The sequence below is a fragment of the Chrysochloris asiatica genome, unplaced genomic scaffold, assembly GCF_000296735.1.
Source record: "Chrysochloris asiatica unplaced genomic scaffold, ChrAsi1.0 scaffold00103, whole genome shotgun sequence".
Classification (NCBI taxonomy): domain Eukaryota; kingdom Metazoa; phylum Chordata; class Mammalia; order Afrosoricida; family Chrysochloridae; genus Chrysochloris; species Chrysochloris asiatica.
The window spans coordinates 9,213,895-9,239,235 of NW_006408621.1; the positions used below are offsets into that span (position 1 = coordinate 9,213,895).

The following is a 25,341-nucleotide window of genomic DNA, read 5'->3' on the forward strand; positions in this document are numbered from 1 at the left end:
TTGTTTGTTTATTCATTCATTCAGCAACTTCTATTCAAAATGTGTGACAGAAATCATGCTAGATGATGTGGGGGAACAAAAAATAAGAATCCTTTCCCTCTCAGAGGCTATGACCTAGTAGGTTGTAGTAGAATGACTTTGGAAAAAAGACTTTGGTATGACTTCTCTAGCATTTTAAAACATCATTGGTTGGTTGTGTGCCATCGAGTCAATTCCGACTGATGGTAACCGTGTATAGGGGTTTCTGAGGCTAAAAATCTTTTTGGGAGCAGAAAACCTCATCTTTCTCCTGCATAGGAAAATGGTAGCTTCAAACTGTTGACTTTTCAGTTAGGAGCCCAATGCATAACCCACTATGCCACCAGGGCTCCATTAAAACATCACAGTCTCATCTAAAAGAACAGCGCAGATGTGACGATGACTACAGAGATAGAAAATTCTCTCAGGATTCCTTTTTTGGCTCAGTGATTCTTCTTGACTAGAGGAATCCTCTTGGAAGACCATTAGAATAATAGATTTCGTAACAATAGGAATATATAAAGACCAGGGGCTTTGAAATTAGATCTAAGTTTAAATCCCAGGTATGCCACTTAGTACTTTTAAAAACTTGGCAAGCTACTTACCCTCTTGACATCTCAGATTTCTCATATCTGTAAATGGGCCAATAGTATCTTCTCAGCAGGGTTATAAAGATCAAGTGAGATGAAGTTTATAAGGCACCCAGCTGGTGCAGTGTGGAAAACATAGTAAAACAAACCAAACCCAATGCCGCTGAGCCGACCCTGACACATGACAACCCTGTGTGTTACAGAGTACAACTACTCCACAGTTTTCTTTATGGAAGCAGATAAACAGGCCTTTCTTCCTCAGCACCACTGGGGGCGTTCAACCGCCAACCTTTAATAGCTGAGAGCGAACTGTGCCACCCATGGACCTAGTACTTGCTCATTAAAATCATAGTTATTCTGGTTTGTTGTCTAGTGTCATGAAGTTGGTTCCAACTCATAGAGACCCAGTATAGGGTTTCCAAAACTATAAACCTTTCTGGAAATAGAAACCCTTATCTTTCTCCCTTTTCTGCTTTGTTGTTGTTGTTAAATGCCGTCGAGTTAGTTCCGACCCATAGTGATCCTGAACAGGGTTTCCGAGGCTGTAAATCTTTACAGGAGCAGAAAGCCTCCTCCTCTTTCTCCCGCAGAGCAGCTGGTAGTTTTGAACTGCTGGTCTTGCGGTTCGCAGCCCAATTCATAACCACTATGCTACCAGAGCTTTAGTATTTATTAAATACTTTAATAGACCTGTTTACTTTCTCTAAACTAAACCCACTGTCATCTAGTCGATTCTGATTCATAGTGACCCTATATTGTTGTTGTTGTTAAGTGTCATCGACTCAGTGCCTACTCATAGCGAACCCTGTATGGGGTTTCCAAGGAGTGGCTGGTGAATTTGAACCACTGGCCTTGTGGTTCCAACCAACCAGTGCTTTTCCCACAGCATCACACCAGTGACCCTATGGGATAGAGTTAAACTACTCGATAGGGTTTCTGGTACTGTAAACATTTATGGAAGCAGACAGCCTCACCTGTCTCCAGTGGAGCAATTACGTTCTCTATCCTTGTAAAAATGGGCATAATTTTTCACTTGTTACTTCTCCGAGTTAAAAATGTATTGCAACAAAGTGGTACTTTTTTTTTTTTTTTTTTTTTTTTGATAACTGTATTTTCATATTTTCAGTACTCTATTGTCCAGAGCCCTGGTGTGGCACTATGGGTTAATGCACAGGACTGCGAGGTTGCTTAGAACTGCAAGGTCAGCAGTTCAAGCTCACCAGCCACTCCTTGGAAACCCTATACAGGTTCACTATGAGTCAGAACCAAATCCATAGCACTTAACAACAATAACAACATACATTGTCCAGAAGTTAATATTCACCCAGTATTTCCTTCTTGCAATGGGTGATTTTAGTATGCATTAAAATATAGTCAGGAAAATTTTAAGCTTTGGATGTTCTAGGATCCCTGCAGATTTCCAAATTTGTCTACATTTTAATGTAAATTATTCAGATTCCAAAGACTGTGGGAGAACTTATTTTTAAACAGTTGACAGTGCAGGTGCTCCAAATCTACCTTGCACTTGGACAACTTGAGGGTCAGAATAACTAGAAAGGCAATTTGGCTGTAAGAGGTGGGGTTTAATTTTTCTTATTGATGTTAGCAAGAACTCTGAGCAAGTAAAATCTCTCTTGATCTATGGATACTGCTGAGTCATACAGAGTTTGAAAAATTGGCTATAGGATTCTAACTTCTTAATATTGTTAACACTTGTCGTTAATGTAAAGGTTCTTTTCTTTCTGGCTTTTTCTAAAATCCACTACTTTTCTTCCTTCCATGCCTCTCTTGCTTTTCAACCTCTGAGAATAGGCAGAGGAAAAGATCAAAGATAAAACTCAACCTCATTAATTTATTAATTCTAATTTTTATACTAATCTTTTCTGAAATACTTGGACTTATTATATAAGCTTCATTTGAGGGGGAATGCCCTAAATAATTGCAAGTGAAATGTTCTTAGAGCATTTTTACCGTGTAGGTATATCAGGCAATTTTCATAAGCAGTGATGATTACACCAGAATTTGAGCTCCATGAGGAAAGGAGCTTTGTCTCCTTTGTTCAGTGCTGAATCCTTGGTGCTTGAAATAGTGCCTAACACCAGTTACTGAAGAATTGGTTAGAACGCATGGTGGCCCATGTTTGTCCCAATAGAACTTAGCTCCATTGCGTTTACAAAGCTGTGACCTTTCAGAAGCAAATCATCAGGACTTTCTTTGAAGGCACCTCTGGGTAAGTTTGAACTGCCAACCTTTTGGTTAGTAGTCAATTGCTTAGCCATTTGTGTCACCCAGGAACTCTTGGGTGACAAATAAAGTATTTATTGCATGGATGGATTGATGTATGGATGACTTTAGGAACTTGATGAACTACGCAACCATTGACAAAATTTTTGTTTGTTTGCCTGCAGTGTTAAGAGTTTGGGACAGATGACCAATTGCTCTTTAATGCAATTTGTCTTGAATGTTTTAAGCCATTTACAAAATTTTGATAGTGTTTACATTTCTGTAAAATAACAGTATTATATGAGTAATCCTGTATAATTGGTTAGAGGTTTAAACTATCTCATGTTCTCTACTGGGCCTCCAGTGTTGAACCCAACATCTGGTGTATGTTGTTGTTAAGTGCCATCAAGTTGGTTCCAACCCACAGTGACCCTGTGTAGAGTTTCTGAGGAGCAGCTGGTGGGTTTGAACTGCTGACCTTTGTGATTCCCAGTCCAGTGCTGACTCTTCAGCACCACCCCAATAAATTGAACTGCCCACTTAACAATGTTCTGAACTGATAATCAGCATTCTAAAATGGGGACATTGGGAGATAATCTGTCTTTAATACCCAAAGCCTTTCTCTTCTTTGCTTACTTTGTTACTTGTTTGGTTTGTTGGTTGTTGTTAAGTGCCAGTGAGTTGGTTTCGACTCATAGCAACCCTGTATAGGGTTTCTAAGAAGTGCCTGGTACATTTAAATAACCCACCTTGTGGTTAATAGTCCACAGTATCCTACAGTGACACACTAGGACTCCAGGTTGGTTTAGGGTTTATTTTAAAAGAATGTATTATTTTATTAGTGAATTTGTTTTAAAATGTTTATAGGTATGTGAGAAGGTTTAAAAAAAAAAAATCATAGAAAAATTCCATTATCTTTCGATGCCATGTTTCCACAAACTTTTGAAGCCCCCTTGGGTACAGAAACTATAGTTATACAACGTAGAATTTTCTTTCTTATTTACAACTTTTATGTCTTTGTCCACCTATATGGTAATAAATGTGATTTTTTTCATCAGACAATCAGAGGAACTCTCTTACTGCCTACCTTTTCCTCTGTATATTAAAGGGGACCAAAAAGTACATTTCCAATATAAAGCAAAGCATGGTTTCTCATCTTCCCAGCATTGTCAATTTCTTCTTCTCTCCATGTCCTGTGCTCCAAACTTTATTTTGTTTGATTTGTCTGAGAGGGGAATTGTTTAGATGTTAGAGCTCATGGAGCAGAAAAACGAAAACAAAACCCACTGCCATTGAGTTACTTCGGACTCAATCAAGCCACATGTTCCCAAGTAAAACTGCTCCTTAGGGGTTTCTTGGCTGCCAGCTTTATGGAAACAGATTGCCAGCTCTCTCTTTTGCAGTACTTCTGGGTGGCTTTGAATCACAACTTCTAGGTTATTAAATGCACACAAACCATTAGCACCACCCACCTGGAATAAAGAAGGGCTGGATTAGGGGAAAATGGGAATCCCATGGAGTTTAGCACCAGAAAGCATAACTAGATGGCATAAAAACTGGAAAGTTAACAGTATCCCTGAGTTTGCACATCTCTGTCCATACTGTGTGCTCCTCTCTGCAGATCAGCCGTGTCTTCATGTCTTTCCATTTGTTTTCTCTCATACCTTAGCCTTACATGTGATTGACATAGTCCCAACTCTGGTTCTAATTTTACAAAATCATACAAATTCAGGCTATAGTTCTATCTGAATGACTCATGGCTTGTTTACTTCAGAATTCCAGGAGAGAGCCTCTGACTGCCCCAGATTAGGTCAGTTATTGGTCCGTTAGAGGAAATTCACATGACAGGTAGGGCAGAGAACCATGCCAAAGGTCAGCAGGTTCTCTGAGAAGGCTGTGTGTGTGAAAGAGGTAGTGGACATTTCTAGGATCAAATTTCTCTTACGATATCAACTATATAAATATCGTCACATGGTACTATTCAGTTTATTTCTTTAACCGTTATCCTTTTGGGGTAGCATTTAAATTATTTCCTGTAAACTGCCAAAATTTCTTTTGTACCCCTTCTTATTTCTTTCTTTAAATTACCTCCTTAAACTTGAGAAGTTATCGAGTAGATCTTTATGTTTATATGTGTAAGTATTATGTCCATTGATGAGGTCACGAATAACTTTGGTTTCCTTGTTTCAGGGTTTTCTGGAAACTGTATTGGCTGTGGAGAAAGAGGATTTCGCTATTTCACAGAATTTTCCAACCACATTAACTTGAAGCTCACCACCCAGCCAAAGAAGCAGAAGCACTTAAAGTACTACCTAGTCCGAACTTCCCAGGGTGTACTATCCAAGGGGCCTCTTATCTGCTGGAAAGGTAGGGTCATCTTCTAGTAGGGAAAGGGAAGGGAGTGATTTTCCAGTGGTGACAGTGCCAATATAGGATTCTAGTGCAAGTGTGATGTAGTAAGTATTTTAAGGTCAGAAGTCTATCAGTATAATAATGTACTTTGTTGTTGTTGTTGTTAAGTGCCGTCAAGTCGGTTCCAACCCATAGAAACCCAGTATAGGGTTTCTGGAAGAGTGGCTAGGTTTGAATCTCGATATTTTGGTTCAAACTGACCTTACAGTTCAGCACATTATCCTGCAGTGCCACACCAGGACTCCAATAACGTACTATTGTTGTTGTTGTTATGTGCTGTGGAGTTGGTTCCAACTCATAGCAACCTTGTGTAGGATTTAAGTCTTTACCAGAGCAGAAAGCCTCATCTTTCTGCCACAGAACAGCTGGTAGTTTCAAACTGCTGACCCTGAGGTTAGCAACCCAATCCGTAACCACAACACTACCAGAGCTCCTTCCAATAACATACTTGTTGTTGTGAAGTGCCATCAAGTCGATTCCAACCCATAGTGACCCTGCATAGGGTTTCCAAGGAGCAGCTGGTGAGCTTGAACTGCCAACCTTGCAGTTCGAATGGCTTTGCAGTCTGGCACATTAACCCACAGCGCCACACCAGTACTAGGGGGCTTCAAATGCTTAGTATGCTATTAAAGGAGCTCTGGTAGTGCAATGGTTAAGCAGTTGGCTGCTAACCAAAAACTGAGTGGTTTGAACGTACCAGTAGTCCTCAGGAGAAAGATGTAGTGGTTGACTTTCACAAAGATTACAGCAGTTACAGCCTAGGAGAACCTGCGGGTACTGCTCCTCTATCCTATTACATCACTGTGAGTGAGAATCAACTTTATGGCACACAACAACAACAGCCAGTAGATATTTGCATTTTAAAAAAACTTTATAGTGAATTGAGTGAAGATTTACAGAGCAGATATTAGCTTTACATTCAACAATTCATATACATTTTGTTTCATCTCATTGATTGCAGTGTCCTCAATGTATTATCACTGATTCCACTTCCTTCTTGTGCTTCCTGTTCCGCTTCCCCCTTCTTTCCTAACTATTCTGAACTTGGCCTATGGGTAAATGCTGCCCCTTTGGTTCAAATGGCTGATTATTCCAAGGTATGCATACCACACTAGTGTTATTGTTCCCCTTAAAATCTATATGTTATTTGGCTGAAAATTGAGCTACAGGGGTGAATTCAGTTCCAAGTCTGAAGGGTAACTAAAGGCCATAGTCTCTGAGGTTCCATCAGTCTCTGTTTGACCTTTATTGTTGATGTTAGGTGCCATCCAGATGGCTCCTACTCATAGAGACTCTGTGTACAACAGAATAAAACACTGCCAGTCCTGTACCATCCTCACAATCTTTATGCCCGAGCCCATGGCTGCTGCCACTGTGCCAATGCATTTCACTGGGATTTTACTCTTTTTTGCTGACCCTCCACTTTACCAAGCATAATGTCTTTTTCCAGGGGCTGGTCCCTCCTGATAATAGTCTGAATATGAGAGGCCAAATGTCGCCATCCTGTCTTCTAAGGAGTACGCTGGCTGTTCTTCTTTGAACATGGATTTGTTTGTTCTTCTGGCAGTATATGGTACTTTAATATTCACCTCCAACACTATGATTCAAATACATCAATTCTACAGTCTTCTGGATTCATTGTCCAATTTTTACATGCATATGAAGATATTGAAAATACCATGGCTTGGGTCAGACACACCTTAGTCCTTAAATGACATCATTGCTCTTGAACAGTTTAAAGAGGTCTTGTGCACCAGATTTGCCAATTGCAATACATCATTTGATTTCTCGACTGCTGCTTCTCTGAGTGTTGATGGTTGGTGCAAGCAAAATGAAATCTTTGACAACTTCAATCTTTTCTCTATTTATCATGATGTTATTTATGGGTCCAGTGGTGAAGATACTTGTTTTCTTTGCAATGAGGAGCAATGCATACTAAAGGTTGTGGTCTTCAATCTATATCAGAATATATTTTCAGCAAGCAAGATTGTATCATCTGCATATGGCAAGTTGTTAATGAATTTTCTTCCAACTCTGATGCTATGTTCTTCCTTCATATAATCCAACTTCTCAGATTATTTGCTCAACATACAGATTAAGTAAGTATGGCAAAAGAATATAACTGTAGTTCACACCTTCCCAGGTTTTAAACCATTTAGTGTCCCCTTGATCTGTTCAAGTGACTGCCTCTTGGTCTATGTATAGGTTACTAATGAGCACAATTAAGTGTTCTGGAATTTTCTTCTGGATAACATTCTTCGCAAGTTTTCCATAGTTTATCATGATCCACACAGTCAAATGCCTTTGCAGAGTCAATAAAGCACAGGTAAACATCTTTCTGGTATTCTCTGCTTCAGCCAAGATCCATCTGAGATAGCCCTCATTCCATGTCCTGGTCTGAATCTGTCTAGGACCTCTGGCCAGTTCCCTGTCAATGTACTGTTGAAACCGTTTTTGAATTATTTTAACCAAAATTTTACTTGCATGTGATATTAATGACATTATCCAATGATTTCTGTATTCCATTGAGTCACCTCTCTTAGGAATGGGCACAAATATGGATCTCTTACAATCAGTTTGCCATGTAGTTGTCTCCCAAATTGCTTGGCATAGATGAGTGAATGCTTCCAGTGCTGCCTTAGTTTGTTGCCAGATTTCTATTTGTATTTCACAAATTCCCAGAGACTTGTTCTTTGCCAGCACCTTCAGTACATTGTGGATGTCTTCCTTCAGTACCATTGGCTCTTGATCATATACTACCTATTGAAATGATTGAATAGTGGCTATTTCTTTTTGGTACAATGACTCTGTGTATTCTTTCCATCTTCTTTTGATGCTTTCTGCATTATTCAATATTTTGCCAGCCGAATTCTTCAATATTGCAAGTCAGGGCTTAAATTTTTTCTTCAATTCTTTCAGCTTGAGGAATGCTGAATGTATTCTTCCCTTTTGGTTTTCTAATTCCAGGTATTTGCACATTTTATTTTAATACTTGACTTTGTCTTCCCAAGCTGACCTTTGAAAAGTTATGCTCAGCTGTTTTACCATCTCATTTTTTCTATTTGCTTTAGCATCTCTCCACTGGACAGCAAGTTTCAGAGTCTCTCCTGATAACCATTATGTTCATTTCCTTCTTTCTTGTCTTAATGATCTTTTGTTTCCTTCCTGTATGATGTTCTTAATGTCATCCCACAACTCTTCTGATCTTAAGACATTAGTGTATAATGCATCAAATCTGCTCTTGAGATGATCTTTAAATTCAGGTGGGATATGTTCAAGATCATATTTTGGCTCTTGTTTTAATTTTCTTCAACTTCAGTCTGAATTTGCATATGAGCAATTGATTTTTTGTTCCAAAGTCTGCCCTTGGCCTTGTTTGGCTGATGTTATTGAGTTCTTCAACCATCTCTGTCCACAGATGTAGTTAGTTTGATTTCTGTGTATTTCATCTGGTGAGGTCCAGGTGTTTAAAAAAGGTATTTGCAACGAATAAGGCATTGGCCTTGCAAAATTCTGTCATGCGATCTCTAGCCATCATTTCTATCACCAAGTCCTTATTTTACAACTACTGATCCCCTGATCCCTCCTCTTTGTTTCGACTTGTCCTGGTGTGGCGCTGCATGATAATGTACTAGATGGCAACATCGGTCTGAACCTCAAAATTGGCAGTTCAAACCCACCAGCTGCCCCTTGGGAACCTTATATGTGGTCACCATGAGTCAGAACCAACTCAGTGCCACTTAAAAACAACAGTGGCTATTGATGGTGAGCATTTCTTAATATGTTTGTTGTCCACCTGAATGTCTTCTTTGAAGTGCCTATTCATGTCCTCTACTAATTTTTAATTAGATTATTTGTATTTTACTTGTTGAAGTGTTAAGTTTTTAATGCAAATTCAAGATTAGTCACTTGTATGGTATTTCATTGCCAAAATATATTTCTCTGTCTGTGCCATTTTTGGTTGCTGTTAACTTGATAATCCTTTGATTTTTTAATCTAGGTTTGTTTTTGTGTATTTCTTATAGACATCATATTGAAGGATCCTGTTTTCTTATCCATTCTGCTACTCTCTATGTCTTGACTGGTGCATTTAATCTATTTACATTTAGTGTAATTGTCAGTAGGTATGAATTGATGGCTATCATTTTACTGTGTGTGGTTTTTTGTGGAGCGTCACATAATTTCCTGTGCTGAGTTCATTTTGTTTGTGGGTTTTCTTGACACTTTCTTTGTTGCTATTGTTTTAGTATTTACTAAGTTTTTATTAATTTCTTTTTTTTTTATTTTGAGAAGGTTTATTAATGTCCTTTGATGTTACCCTATAATTTATTAATTTCTTCCCAAGTTTAAAAAAGTTTTTTTCTGTCTTGAAATCTTGACATCCTGTCCATTTGGAAATTTTGTAATGGCACTGTTTCCTGTTTTTACTTTATAGTTGTCTTCTTTACAAATTGATAACTGGTTCTCTATTTTCACTAATGTAGATTTGTTGTACAGTGGATACTTCTATATCTGGTTTGACTTCTGGGTGTTTTCATATATGCTAATCTCATATTGTTTCCTATTGTTGTTGGTTCTCTGTCATGTTGTTGTTGTTGTTGTTAAGTGCCATTGAGTCGGTTCCCACTCATACCGACCCTGTATAGGGTTTCTGAGAAGTGGCTGGTAAGCTTGAGCCGCTGAACTTGTGCTTCAAACTGACCTTGCAGTCCAGCACATTTACTCTCAGCAAGCACCACACCAGGACTCCCTTTGGTGTCTCTGTCATAGGACTCCATTTAGTATTTCTGATAAGGTTGGTCTGGTTTTTACAAATTTCTTTATTCTGTTTATCTAGAAATATCCCAATTTTGTCATTGTATTTGAGGGATAATTTTGCTGGGTGTATGATTTGGGATTGGCAGTTTTTTTTCTTTGAGAGTTATATCATTCCATTGCTTTCATGCTTGCATGGTTTAATTCTCCTTTCTAGTAACTTTTTATTTTTCCTAAACTGCTCTTAGGATTCTTTCCTTGTCTTTGGTCTTGCAAAATTTGATTATGATATGTGTTGGTGATTTTTTGGGGGGTCTGTTTTGTCTCTGATTCGTTCTACTTCTTGCATACATATCTTCTTAACGTCCATGATGTTAGGGAAATTTTTTTTTTCAACAATTTTGTGTGCGTATGGGTGTGTGTGTTTGTCTCTTCCTGTTCTGAGATTCCAGTCACACAGAAGTTATTTCTCTTGAAATTATGTGTCTCACATAATTCTTAGGCTTTCTTTGGCTTTTTTTACTTCTGTTTTCTGATTGTTCCTCTAGCAGATTAGTATTAAAAGATTTGTTTTCAAACAGACTAATTCGGACTACCAGTGATTTAATTCTACTCCTTTTTTCTTTTAGTGTATTATCTTTTTCTGAAATATTAGTGTTAATACTCTGGATCTATTTACTATTTTTGTACAGTTTCTAATTTTTAATTTATTTTGTTTGCTATTGTAGTGTTTTCCTGGATTCTCCAAAACCTTTTTCTGTTTTCTTTGATATCATTAGACTTTTGATTTTTCTCTCAGTCCATTGAAAAATAACTAAATATTATTCTTTTGAATTCCTTACCAGGTGGTCCCCATGCCATTTCTTCCTCGGAAAGGTCTTCTGGCTCTGTGTTTCAGTCACTTGTTTGGACCACATCATCTTGTTTCTTCTTGTGAACTGAGACATTTGGTGGTGGTATATAATTGATAATTGTATGTTGTTGTGTTCTTAGGTACTTACCACCTGTCTCCTGGTGAATGAAATAGAGCAAGATAGTGTATCAGTAGTTCTTTCTTCACTGTTGATGTAGTTCAGTTCAAGGTGGATTTAGCTGATGTTGACTGCTGTCTATTGTTGATCAAGTGGTCCAGAAGCTGGTAGTGCCTCTCACCTAGTGGGTGGGGCTACAGGAGATAAGGGTGTGACTGAACTGTATGGCCATGTTTACTGTCTCCTGTCAAGTGGGACAAGAGGGAAACAAACAAACAAAAAACTATAGCAAGAAATCAGAATAGGAAAACAACCAGCAGCAAGGAAAATAATTTAATGACCAAAAAGAAAAGAAGGAAATAAAAACAAAAGAAGCGAACAATAAAAAGAAGAACACACAATAAAGAAAACTAGGGAAGGAGAAAGCAAAAATAGAAAATAAGGAAAATTTTCAGAGGAAAGCAAAAAAAAAAAAAAGAGAGAGACGAGAAAAAAGGAAAGAGGAGCAGAAGAAAAGAAACAATGAAGGACAACAGAGAAAGAAAGGATAAAAAGCAAGGGAAGAGATGACTAAAAAAAGTAATGAGAAAGCTGGGGCGGAGGCAGGGCCCAGAGAGGAGAAAACAATGAGACCAGAACAACAGGTATAGATCAACACCCTCTGCCAGCTAAGGAGCTCACAGTGTTGGGGCAAGGAGTAAAGAGGCAGGGCACCCAGTCCTAGATTGGCATTTCTGTCAGCCTAGATGTTGTCTGGGGTCAGGGCACCTGAATCAGAAATTGTTCATGCCAGCTCAGTTGGTCAATGATTTTGGGGTTCTTTTTTTCTGAAGGAACTCATGTCTTCATAGAAGAGATGAAGGTTGTAGGAATCTACCTTAAATTCTTGTACATATTTTACAAACTTGGAAAATCTCTAAAGGACCCTCCTCTGTAATTGGCTTTTTCATATACAACCATGTATATTTTCTTTTCATATACCATCTTTAGAGATTAACATACTATAACATATGGTATAATTTGGTTGGATATTAAAGCATCATAGACTGTTATAGTAGAAAGTACTGTTAAAATATTGTATCAAAGCCTCATCAATTACAATGAAGCTTTAATGTTGTGTGATCAGTAATAAACTTAAACATTGTCTATATATTTCCTTTAAGGAGCTCTGTCTGGTAGCATAGTGGTTACGAATCAGGCTGCTAACCCCAAGGCCAGCAGTTCGAAACTGCTAGTTGTTCTACAGGAATAACATGAGGCTTTCTTCTCCCATAAAGATTTACAGCCTCGAAAACTCTGGACAGGGTTTTGTTGGAATTGATCCCACAGCACATAACCACCACCACCACCATCTATTTCCTTTAATAACAATTAAGAATGCATTGAAATTTCTAGTTTTTCTCTTCTGCCTGTACATTTTTCTTTGTTTCTCTTTTGGGATATAAATTAAAGTTGGGTAGAGAAGGTTGAATGGACTTTAGGTTACAGTTTCACACTAAAATCAGTTGTGTACACAAGGTGAACTTGTTTGAAAGCTTATTAATCCAAAACCCAGTGCCATTGTGTTGGTTCCGAATTGATTCATTTCAGAGTAGAACTGCCCCTAAGGTTTCCAAGGCTGTAAATCTTTACGGAAGTAGACGGCTACATCATTCTCCAGCAGAGTGGCTGGTGGGTTCAAACTGCCAACGTTTTGGTTAGCTGGTGGGCACTTCAGCCACTGTGCCATGACAGCTCCTGAAGGCTTATTAGATTTTTAGAAGTTGTTGATATTTTAGCTTCAATCCTACCCATAAAACTAGCACATGTATATCAAATATGATTTATATTCCCCCCAGATATAGTCTGTGGGGAAAGAAGATCTGATGGTTCTTTGTAACCATTCCTTTGCCTTGCAAGCACATTTGGCCTGAGGAAAAAGAGCTATGCTCACTGCCTTGAACATTCTACTGGAATCGGAAATGGAGGAACGGTAGATCTCTGATTAGAAAAATGGCTACCACTGAAGAAGCAACAATTTATTTTAGAGGTTTTTTTGGAGTGTGCCCTCATTACCTGTTTTGACAGAATATTGGTCTCCTATTAATGTGATTTCTGTTCCTTTCCAGAATGTAGAAGCCGACAAGCCTCTGCTGCTTGCCACTCTCTCAAACCAAACTCTTCACTCTCATCAACTGTGACCCCAGAAAATGGGACAACTAATGGCTACAAATCAGGATTCATTCAGACAGGTATGGCATCTTGTCTTTTAGGATTTCAAGCAGTAGCTGTGATTCAGTGAGGCATTTTAAGCTTACTGTTGACTGGTTTGACTAGAGATTTTTTTTTTTTTTTTTTTAATAGAGGTATTATTTGAGGAGTCCTGGTATGGTGCTGTAGGATAAGCATCTGTCTGTGGAGAACCCAAGACCAGATAATTCCTTCCTGAGCTAGACAGAGAAGAGTAAGAGGAACTGATTGTTGGTAGTAAATCTAGCTCAAGCAGAAGACCTGTGTTTAGAGAGTTTACAGTAGGTAATGGGTAGAAGTTAGACATGAGTAAAGTTTACATCATAGCTGTAAAAGGGCGTGTGTGAGAGACATGCTCATGAAAACTGGAGTTCTGGGATAGGAGTCTAACTAAGCCCATAGAACATTATAGGGAGTAATGTACGTGATACATGACCCAAAATAACATCCTAAATTGTAGCAGTTGAAATCAACATCTGTTGTCTGCGGATTTCAGTAGGGGCTAAATTACAAGCAAAAAGATCAAATCTTAGTGTCTGAAACTACGTTACAGTACCAGAGGAGGAGCATCAAATCAGCTGATCTGATACCAAACAGATAAACTACTGGTCTAAGGCTTCTAAAAATTCTTGTAATATGGAAGACTGTGCTAGTACGAGCCCTGAGGTCAGGATAAGGCCTCAGGTGGGAGATAATGGTTCCAGGAAGTTGAAGGGTTAGAGAGCTGTAACTGAAGATTGTTTTAGATAGTATTTAAGAAGTTTACTCAGAACCACCACCTATTGCCATCAGTTCACCTCCAACTCATGTGACCCTGTGTGTGTCAGAGTACAACTATGCCCCTTTCATACGGCTTTTTTCTGAGTTGCATCTAGTTAGGCTTGAATTTCCAAACTTTCACATAGTAGTTAAGTGCCTTTAAGCTATATCCTAAGCAAGGAGAAAAGTAATTTTAAAGAGTTTGTGATTTTTTTTCATTTCATTTATTTTTGTGAAGTTCTATTTTACCAATCTGTTGTATAGAGTTCATAGCATATGTGCATTAGTCTTACCACTATCCACTCAAACACAGCAAGTAGTAAAGAAGGTTGCCTTATTTCGCTATTAGTATACCTTTTCAAGTTTACGTAAATTGTTTCTCCTTATTTTCAAGATGGTAATAATTATTAGAAGATATAAAGGGGCTTCAGAATGTTCTTGGAAAATTGTAATGGTCTTTTAATATCATTTTTCTACATAATACAAACCCCCTCCCCTGTATTAGTAATAATTGTTTTTGTTGTTAGTGTCATACAGTTGGTACCAACTCAGAACACTCTGTGTAGGATTTTCAAGAAGTGGCTTCTGAGTTTAAACTGCCAATCTTGCAATTAGTAGTCTAGTGCTTAGCGCCACACCAGGACTACTTATTAACAATAGCAGAATAATAAGGCTAATTTTATTAGAGGGCCTTTCTTGCTCTATGTCAGCACTCAGCTAAGTCCACTTCATCCTAGATAAGAAAGTCTTAACTTTGCAGCTGTCCAGGAGATTTTTAGAGTGGCCATAGGTAAGAGGAGACAGCATCTCTCTTCTGAATAAATGAGAGAACGTCATGTTACTAGGTATTTAAGAAAGAAAATAGTTGGCATTTGGCTCTTGACATTGAAATATTACATTACAATAATAATGTCTCACCTAGAATATAATTTTTAATAGTTTGGTTCCATGGCATATTTTTTTCCACTAGACTCTGAAGCTAATGAAATGCCATTTTTAAAAGATGATATTAATAATTAATATTTACTTCCTTCCAACAAAAAATGCCAAGTGTTTATTGTGTCCTAAGAACCTTGTTAGAAGCTATAAGGCAGATATCCAACACTTGACTGATGTCTCTAATGATTTAAAAACCACTCATACAAGAGATATAAACATACGATTTGGATTCAGCACCACTGATCAACACTGGTGTGGTGCTGCAGGATAATGCACTGGACCGCAAAGTCGATTTGAACCACACAAGATTGGCTGTTCAAACCCACTAGCTGCTCCTCAGAAACCCTATACAGGGTCACTATGAGTCAGAACCGATTCAACAGTACTTCACAACAACAACAAAAATGGTGATGATACATATGATAAACATAATTAATGCCACTAACTGTACATGTATGTTGAAATGTCAAGTGCTTTGTTACATATCTATTTACCATAATAATAATTTAAAAAGTGTACAGAGCTTCTCAGGAGATAAAAACCACACTGATTGCCATTCAGTAGACTCCAGCTTCTAGCGACCCTGAAGGACAGAGTCGAACTGCCCTATAGGGTTTTCAAGGCTACAGTGAACTCCTGCTATAGGGCTGTAGGATCAGCACTGGACTGTGAACCACAAGGTTGGCAGTACAAACCTACGAGCTGCTCTTCGGAAACCCTATACAGGGTCACCATAAGTCAGAACAAACTCAACAGTACTTAACAACATCAACAATCTTTACAGAAGCAGACTGCCTGCCATGTCTTTCTCCTGCTAAGTGACTGGTGGGTTCAAACAGTCGATTTCTCGATTAGCAGCTGAGCACTTAACCAGCTGAGCCACCAGGGTTCCTTTCTCAGAAGACAAGAAGTATGTAATTGTTGGTATCATTTAATTTCTGTTTATCACTGGCTGTGTATGCTATGTGCTCAAGAATTATAAAAAAATTAACAAAAAGAAAGCAGATGAAAAGAACAATAAATTATGTTCCTTTCCTAAAAGGGAGAAGTGGTCATATAAATAACCAGTTGTAATTGAAAATAATGAAAAGGTATTAAAATGTTAATACGCTGCAGTTCAGCTTTTTCTTTAAATATTATTCATTCTAGTTTTGTGCCATCGCCATGGCACTTAACAGTTTATTATTGCTGAAAAATAGATACAGTTAGACACACTAATTCAAGTTTCTCCATGAACAATTTGGTGGTATTAATTACATTTTTTCAAGTTATGTGACCATTTTACCCTCCTTTTCTAAGCTGTTCCTCCCTGTTAACATAAATTCACTGCCTTCTAAGGTTCCTACCTAATGTTTTGAGTTACTATTATCAACTTGATCCCAAAGAGATATTTCTCAAAAGAGCATAATGTTTAAGGCAGAATTTTTTTTACTGGTTAAACTAACCTGTTGTTTTAAGAAGACTTCAGGGGATATTTTACATTTTAAATGTAAAGAATTATATCCAAGCAATAGTTTCAGAAGTTCATCCACCTTCCATGGCTCCAGAAAGTCTAGAGTCCAGGAATATGCTGGGAAATATATTCTGAAAACAAATTTTTCTCTGAATAAAGGAAATCAAGCTTTTTGATTGATTTATTTTATTTTGTTTTATTTTTTTTTGCAAAGCCTCTCCCACTTACCGTAAAAAGAGCAAAAAGAGAGGGAGGGGACAGGCAATAACGAACTCACAGTGAACACACGTGACCGAGTGATATGCCGATATTCTTGAGTTCCTTTGTGGGTTGCTGAGTAAGTGGTAACTTGACTTTGAAATTAGTTATTAACAATTTCAAGTGCAATCCAACAAATTTAATAGAAGAAAGTGCCTTTAAAAGTGAGTTGGCTCTAAAACTTAACATTTTGATAAATTATGTTTATAGATTCTTGAATAATTTCTTTCTTCCTACTCATGCCAAAAGCAAATACCATATGGTATTATAGCCAGTGTGCCTAATAACATCGCCTTGACTGATAGCCTGAGATTCAGTCTGTAAATTATCCTTTTAAATCTGCATTTAAGGACCACCTGTGATCAACATTTCTTCATAGGAATGTAGGACTCTACCTTACATAGTACTGGGAAAGGGACTAACCTGCCACGTACACAGCTTTGTCTTCAGTTCTGCCTTCCAGGCTCCTGATGTTCTGTTTTGGCTGGCTTGACATAATCAATGACATAAAAATATTTCTTCCAATATTTTTATGCCATTGGTAATTAAAATTTTAGTCACCGATTCCTGAAAAATATTTAATCATTTTTAGTGAAGATGATTATTTATATTTCTGTATTACACACACATATTCCCCACATGCATACATATGTATGTATTGTTTTTCATCAGGACAAGAATTTTAAAATAGATGAAGAAATAATCTTTGTCTAACATGTATCTTGAAATTTTTCTTTTTTTTCCCCCTAAGTGTTTTATTGTTTTACATTTAAGTCCATGAAACCATTTAAACTAAATTTCATATATAGTGTAAGATGGGAGCCTAATTACATCATTTAGTATTATTATTGTTGTTGTCAGGTGCCATCGAGTCAGTACTGACTCAATAGCAATATTATGCACAGCAGAATGAAACACTGCCTGATCCTGGGCCAACCTCACTATCGTTGCCACGCTTGAGTCCATCGATGCTGCCACTTGGCTGATCCATCTTGTTGGGGTCTTCCTCTTTTTCTCTGACCCTCCACACTACCAAATATGATATCCTTCTCCAGCGATGATCCCCCCTGACAATATGTCCAAAGTATGAAAGACGAAGCTTGGCCATCCTGGCTTCCAAGGAGCAATCTGGCTGCACTTCTTCCAACACAGATCTGTTGGTTCTTTTGGCAGCCCATGGCACTTTCAATATTCTCCTCCAACGCCATAACTCAAATGCATCAATTCTTCTGTGGTCTTCTTTTAGTTTATAGATGTCCAATTGTTCTAGCACCGTTTGTTAAACAAGACTGTTTTCTCCACAGTGAGTTGCATTTGTCAAAAATTAATTGACAATAAATAAATACAGTGATTTAAATCGACTTGATGGCAACTGGTTTTGTTTAGTTAGTTTATTTATGGAAAAATTGATAAATTGGACCTCATGAAAATTCAAAACTTTTATACTTCATTAAGAAAAGGAAAGGAAAAGACAAGCAATAGACTGGGAGAAAATATTTGCAAAACACATATCCAATAAAGAATTTGCACCTGGAATTTGTGGCACTGTAGACTAATGAACTGGACTGCAAAGTTGCTTTGAACCACACCGTCGGCAGTTCAAGCTCACCAGCAGCTCCTTGGAAACCCTATACAAGGTCACTATGGGTCGTAACCAATTCGATGACACAACAACAACTTACTACTCAGTAGTAAGAAAGACTAACAAAAATATAGGCAAAGGATTTTAATAGACACTTCTTCAAAGATTTACAGCCTTGGAAACCCTATAGGGCAGTTCTACTCTGTTTTAGGGTCACTATGAATTGGAATCAACCAGAAGACAGCAGGTTTTGTTAGTAATTTTCCTGGAAGCAGACTGCCATATCTTTCTTCTGCTGAGTGGCTGGTAGGTTCAAACTGGCAACTCTCTGGGTAGCCATCAAGCACTTAACTACTGCATCACCAAGGCATCTTCATTCATCATTGGAAAAATAAAAATGAAAACCACAATTGGATACCACTTCACATACACTAAAATGACTACAATTAAAAAGGACAGAAAATAACGATTGCCATTGGATCAGATACTTGTAAGAAACCAGGGTTTGCATAATTGTGCTTTTGATGCCTTTCAGCATTTCTGTCAAATTGAGAAGTAAGGGAAGGTGTTAGGTTCATCCTGCTTTTCCTCAGAGTCACAGCTCAAGCGCCACATAAAACACCTGAAAAGTTGCCACTTATACCCTGAAAGAAAGTCTTATTTCTTGTTGTAACAGAGCTAATATTAAAAACTAAGCCCAGAGTCTTTATCTTAAAAGTGACTGAATTACAGTGGCAGTGAATTCTCATCCTCCAATAGTGTCATGAAGTTAAAGTGTGTGTGATTGGGAGGAAACTTACAGTGGGGACATATGGACAGGTAATCAGGAAGCTTGGGATATTGAGCCCTTAAATCCTGTTGAATCACTTTTGCCAACAGAAACAGACCTTTTACTCCCATCTGAAGAGATAATTTCATCTTTGTCTGATAAGTCACCTTCCCCAGCAAAACCATTATACCTTCTACCCCTATCTGATGAGATTAACTGAGTTGTAACTGGAGAGTGTCTAAAATATTGCCTGGGGCATATCCTGGGGCATCATCTGAAGCAGATATCTTAAAAGACACTGAGGACTATCCTCGGGATCCACCCCACCATTTTTGCTTCTAGACCTATAACTAAACTTCAATTCCAGCAAGCTCCAAGAAGTGAAGTACAAAATGTAACTCTGAAAGAAGTGTGCTACAATCCAAAAGAAACTGCTTGATTTTTCTAATAAATAGAAACCTCAGGAATATGTGTGTGAAATGGCATTAAGGGTGTAGGATAATGGTGTAAGAAGCCTAAAGATAGATCAGTCTGAGTGCGTTGTATGGGCACACTAAGAACAGATTCTTTATTCAGGGTTTCAACTCAAGAGGTTACATAAGGATGGAATCATTTATTTGATTGGTTTACTGAAGCATGGATTGCACAGTGGTGGTGGTGGTGGTGGTGGTTATGTGCCGTGGACTCAGTTCCGACTCATAGCGACCCTGAGCAGGGTTTCTGAGACTGTAAATCTTTATGGGAGCAGAAAGTCTCATCTATCTCCTGCAGAACAGCTGGTAGTTTCAAACTTCTGACCTTAAGGTTTGCAGCCCGGTTCATAACCACTGCGCTATCAGAGCTCCTTGGATTGCACAGTAGCCTACACTAAATCAAATCAAAATGCCAGACTTGCCTTGTTATTTTTTTAGAAGAAGGTATCCAAAGGCTTATGGAAGTTGGCATGTTAGCCCTCCTCCCCCCCATTGAAGTGCCCAGAGGACACAACTCTTACCACATTAATAAGGGACAAATTTCTGAAGGGAGTCCTAGCATCTTTGAAGACTAGTGTGATTGTTAATTTTATGTAAATAAAATTTGACAGTGAGAAGAACTTCCCTAACAGAATTAAGACATCTAACTACAATGGGGCTGATTGGACTGTGTGGTGGTTGTTGTTATTGTTAGGTGCCATTGTGCTCAACAGAATGAAACACTGCCTAGTCCTGCACCATCCTCACAATTGTTGTTATGTTTGAGCCTGTTGTTGCTGTCTTTGTGTGAGTTCATCTTGTTTTTCTCTGACCTTACCATCTCCAGAGACTGGTCCTTTCTAACAACATGTCTAGAATATGAGAGACTAAATCTTGTCATCTTTACTTCTAAAGAACGTTCTGGCTGTACTTCTTCCAATTTGTTTGTCTTTTTGGCAGCCCATGGTACTTTCAATATTTTCCTCCAAAACCGTAATTCAACTATATAGATTTTTCTGAAGTCTTCCTTAATCATTTGTACAACTTTCACATGCATATGAAGCAATTGAAAATGCCATTGCTTGGGTCAGGTGGACCTTACTTCTCAAAGAGCCATCTTTGCTATTGAACACTTTGAAGAGGTCATTTGTAGCAGATTTTCCCAGTGCAATACAATGTTTGGTTTTTTGACCGCTGTTCCCATGAGCATTGATTGTGAATCCCTGAAAAATGAAATCTTTTAACAACTTCAATCTTTTCTCCATTTATCATGATGATATTCATTGGTCCAGTGGTGAGGATTTTTGTTTTCTTTACATTGAGATGCAGTTCATACCGAAGGCTGTAGTCTTGGATCGTTATCGGTATTTCAAGTCCTCTTCATTTTCAGCAAGCAAGGTTGTACCATGTGCATTATTGCAGGTTGTTAAAGAGTCTTCCTCCAATCCTGACGTCATGTTCTTCTTCATACAATCCAGAGTCTGTAATTATTTACTCAGAATACATATCGAATACATTTAGTTAAAGGATACAACCCTGGCACACACATTTCCTGATTTCAAACCATTCTGTATCTCCTTGTGTCCAAATTATTGTCTCTTGGTCTATGTACAGGTTCCTAATGAGCATGAGTAAGTGTTCTGTAATACCCAGTCTTTGCAGTATTATCCATTGTTTATAATCAACACATTTGATGCCTTTGCATAATCAGTAAAACACAAATAAACATCTTTCAAGTACTTTCCACTTTCAGGCAAGATCCATTTAATACCAGTAATGTTATCTCTTATTCCACATCCTCTTCTGAATCTACCTTGAATTTCTGGCAGCTCCCTACTGATGTAAAAATGCTGCAACCATTTTTAAATGATCTTCAGAAAAATTGTACTTGCGTGGGATATCAGTGATGTTGTTAGATAATTTCCACATTTCTGTGAGTCACCGTCTCTTCCAATTGGTTGGCCAGATAGCTGTTTTACAAGTTTATTGCCATAGATCAGTGAGGGCCTCCAGGACTGCATCATTTTGTTGAAATATTTCCATTTGTATTCCATCAATTCGTGGAACCTTTTTTTTCACCAGTGCCTTCAGTGCTGCTTGGACTTCATCCTTCAGTACCATTGTTTTTTTTGTCATATTGTTTTTGTTGTTAAGCGCTGCTGAGTCAGTTCTGATCCCTAGCCCTGTATAGGGTTTAAAAGGAGCAGCTGGTGAGTTTGAACTGCTGGTGAGTTTGAATGGCTTCGCAGTCTGGTGCATTAACCCACAGTGCCACACCAGGACTCCTTTGATCATATAAGCATTTATTAAATGATTGATCATGAACCAGTTATTTTTGATGCGTTGACTCTGTGTATTCCTTCCATCTTCTTTTGATGCTTTCTGTGTCATTCAATATTTTGCCCATGTTGTTGTTGTTATGTACTGTGGAGTAGGTTCTCACTCATAGCGACCCTGTATAAGGTATTCGAGAAGGAGCTGGTGGGTTTGAACCACTGACCTTGTGGTTAGCAGTACAGTGCTTATTCTACATTGCTACACCAAGACTCGATTTTGCCCACATAAACCTTCAGTATTGTGAGTTGAGGCTTGAATTTTTTCTTAAGTTCCTTAAGCTTGAGAAATGCTGCATTCTTCCATTTTTATTTTCTAACTCCTGGTCTTTGCACATTTACCTTCTCATGCTGTCGTTTGAAATTTGTGTTCAGCTCTTTTACTTCATCATTTCTTCCACTTGCTTTAGCGTCTCTATGTTCAAGACCAAGTTTCAGAGTCTCTTCTGAGGTCCATTTTGGTCTTTTCTTTCTTTCCTGTGTCTTAAATATTTCTTCCTATATGATGTTCTTGATGTCATCCCACAACTCTTCTGGTCTTCATTCGTTAGTGTCTAATGCATGAAATTGTTCTTGAGGTGGTCTCTAAATTCTGGTAGGTTATACTCAAGGTCATATTTTGGCTTTTGTGAATTTGTTTTAATTATTTTTAGCTGCAACTTGAACTTGGCATATGAGCAATTGATGGTCTGTTCCACCACAGTCAGCACCTCGCCTTGTTTTGGTTGAAGTAATTGAGTTTCTTCGTCGTCTCTTCTCACAGATGCAATTAGCTTGATTTCTGTGTATGTCATCTGGGGAGGCCCACATATGTAGTCAGTCACAACTTATATTGTTGAAATGGTACTTGCAATGAGTAGGTCATTGTTCTTGCAAATTGTATTATGTAAGCTCAAGCTTCATTTCTATTGACTTCTTGTTTCCAACTTTTGCATTCCAATCACCAGGAATTATCAATGCCTGTTTAATCAATTTGAGACTGAAGAAGTTAATATAGTTCTTCAATTTCATCATCATTGGCTTTATGGTTGGAGCATAAATTTGAATAATAGTGGAATTAACTGGTCTTCTTTGTAGTTACATGGTCATTACCCTGCCACAGACAGCATTGTACTTCAAGATAGATCTTGAAATGCTCTTTTTGACAATGAATGTGATGCTATTCCTCTTCACTTTGTCGTTCCTGGCATAGCATACTATCTGATTGTCTGATTCAAAATGGCAAATCCAACTCCATTTCAGCTCAGTCTTTGTGTTCCATTTCATTATTGATGGCTTCCATGTTTCCTAGGTTCATACTTAATATACTCCACATTCTAATGATTATTGGCTGTTTACAGCTATTTTTTCTCATTTTGAGTTGTGCCCCATCAGCAAATGAAGGTACAAAAAGTTTTACTCCATCCGTGTCATTAAGGTAAATTGTATTTTAAGAAGGCAGCTCCTCCCCAGTTGTATTTTGAGTACCTTCCAACCTGAGGGCTCATCTTCTGGCACTGTTCAATGTTCTGCAGATTTTCGTAAGGTTCTCAGTGGCTAACCATTTAGAAGTGGTCTGCCTCTCCTACTTTCTAGTCTGTCTTAGTCTGAAGCTCCACTGAAACCTATCCACCATGGGCGTCTCTACTGGTATTTCAAATACTGGTGGCATATCTTCCAGCATTACAGCAACACATAAGCCACCACTATATGACAAACTGACAGATGAGTGGTGGGACCCTGTGATGGTAAGGGCCAAGTGATGGGACTTAATCACACACACACACACACACACACACACACACACACACTATGTTGTTGTCATTACCATGTGGACAGCCGAGTCAAAGCAGTAATCAAAATAGTATGATTCATATGGACTTAAGACATTGGCTACTTAGGTGATAGTTTTTCTAGGAGTGAAATAGATGGAAAATCTAAATATTGATCTGTATAAACCAAAGAATTAGAGTCACAACCCCTTAATCAAGTCCTAGACTTGAGCCTGTTTACAGACCCTACAGCCTTTTGAATGAAGGAAAGGCCAGTTCCCCTTTAGGAAGGAATCTACTACACTGCCAAAAATACATACTTTTAATCTTTCACCCAGCTGTCTCTAAAGATATCTGCAGCCTTTTATAAGAGTGACTGTTAATTGGAAAAAAGAAGACTGTTAGAGAATTTCTGGACACTGGTTCTGAACTTATTTCAGGAAACCCAAAACATCACTGTGGCCCACTGCACTTCTGGAGTATACCTTTTCCTGGGTCAGTTTGTACTTTGCCTTTTGGAGCTCACTGGGATTTATTAACTCTAGTTATAGTCAAGGACTTCATTCTTCTTGGATCAACTATCAACACTCACGGAAGCAGCAGTCAAGAGATCAGACGGCGTATTGCATTGGGCAAATCTGCTGCACAGGAACTTTTTAAAGTGTTGAAGAGCAGAGATGACACCTTGAGGACTAAGATGCGCCTGACCCAGGCCATGATGTTTTCAGTAGCCTCATATGGATGTGAAAGCTTGACAGTGCATAAGGAACATCGTAGAAGAATTGATGCCTTTGAGTTGTGGTGTTGGAGGAGAATACTGAAAGTGCCATGGACTGCCAAAAGAACCAATAGATCTGTTTTGGAAGAAGTGCAGCCAGAGTGCTCCTTGGAGGCCAGGATGGCTAAGCTTCGTCTCTCATACTTTGGACATATTGTCCGGAGGAAACAGTCACTGGAGAAGGATGTCATGCTGGGTAAGGTGGAGGGTCAGAGAAAAAGAGGAAGACCCCTAACGAGATGGAATGGCCAGGTGGCATCATTGATGGACTCAAGTGTGGCAGCGGTAGTGAGGTTGGCCCAGGATCGGACGTTGTTACGTTCTGCTGTGCATGGGGTCGCTACGAGTCAGTTCTGACTTGATGGCACCTGACAACAACAACAACAACAAGTTATAGTCTAGAAGCAAAAATAGGTGGTGGGGATGGGTCCCCACGTCTTTTACAAGGCTCTACCTCACGTGATGCCTCACACAATGGCCCAGTCACCACCTCAGGCAGTATCTTGGACAAGGACTCATCAGGTACAGCTGAGTTAATTTTATCAGATGGGTGTAAAGGATTTGGTTCTGGTGGCAGGAGTGATTCAATGGAAATAGGAGCTCAGTGTCTCCAGCTTCCAAATCATCTGCCCATGTATCCCCACCCAAGTTTTAGGATCCCATTTCTTCCCAATCAGTATCCTAACTTTAATTTCAGGCATCATTCAAGGTTGAGAATTAATTTGGCATTGTAATTCAGTCACTCTTAAGATAAAACTCTGGGTTTTGGTTTGGGCAATATCAGCTAGAAGAACAAAGGCTTTCTTTCAGAATACAAATAGCAACATTGGCATTGGAATCTTTATTCAGCTCTTGAACTGTGACTCTGAAGTGCTGAACTTCTATCTCTTTCACCACTTTGTCTATGTAAGCAGGACCAACCAACCAGCTTTCTTGTACTTCTCATTCTGTCAGAATTGCAGATAAGTATCAAACATGTGATCACCCAGAGCCATCTTTATCTATTTATTGGTGATGATATTTTGAGTGTTAATAATGGAGCTCTGGTAGTGTAGTGGTTACGAATCGG

At 38.5% G+C, this 25,341-nt stretch overlaps 1 protein-coding gene across 1 annotated transcript in view; it reads left to right on the forward strand.

The window, feature by feature from the left end:
• Positions 1–25,341, forward strand: part of GREB1L (growth regulation by estrogen in breast cancer-like) — a 146,945-nt gene that overhangs the window by 15,057 nt on the left and 106,547 nt on the right. The window contains exons 4-5 of the mRNA XM_006867286.1: positions 5,022–5,198; positions 13,078–13,200. Coding sequence (XP_006867348.1) covers positions 5,022–5,198; positions 13,078–13,200 — 300 coding nt within the window. The remainder of the gene's footprint in view (positions 1–5,021; positions 5,199–13,077; positions 13,201–25,341) is intronic.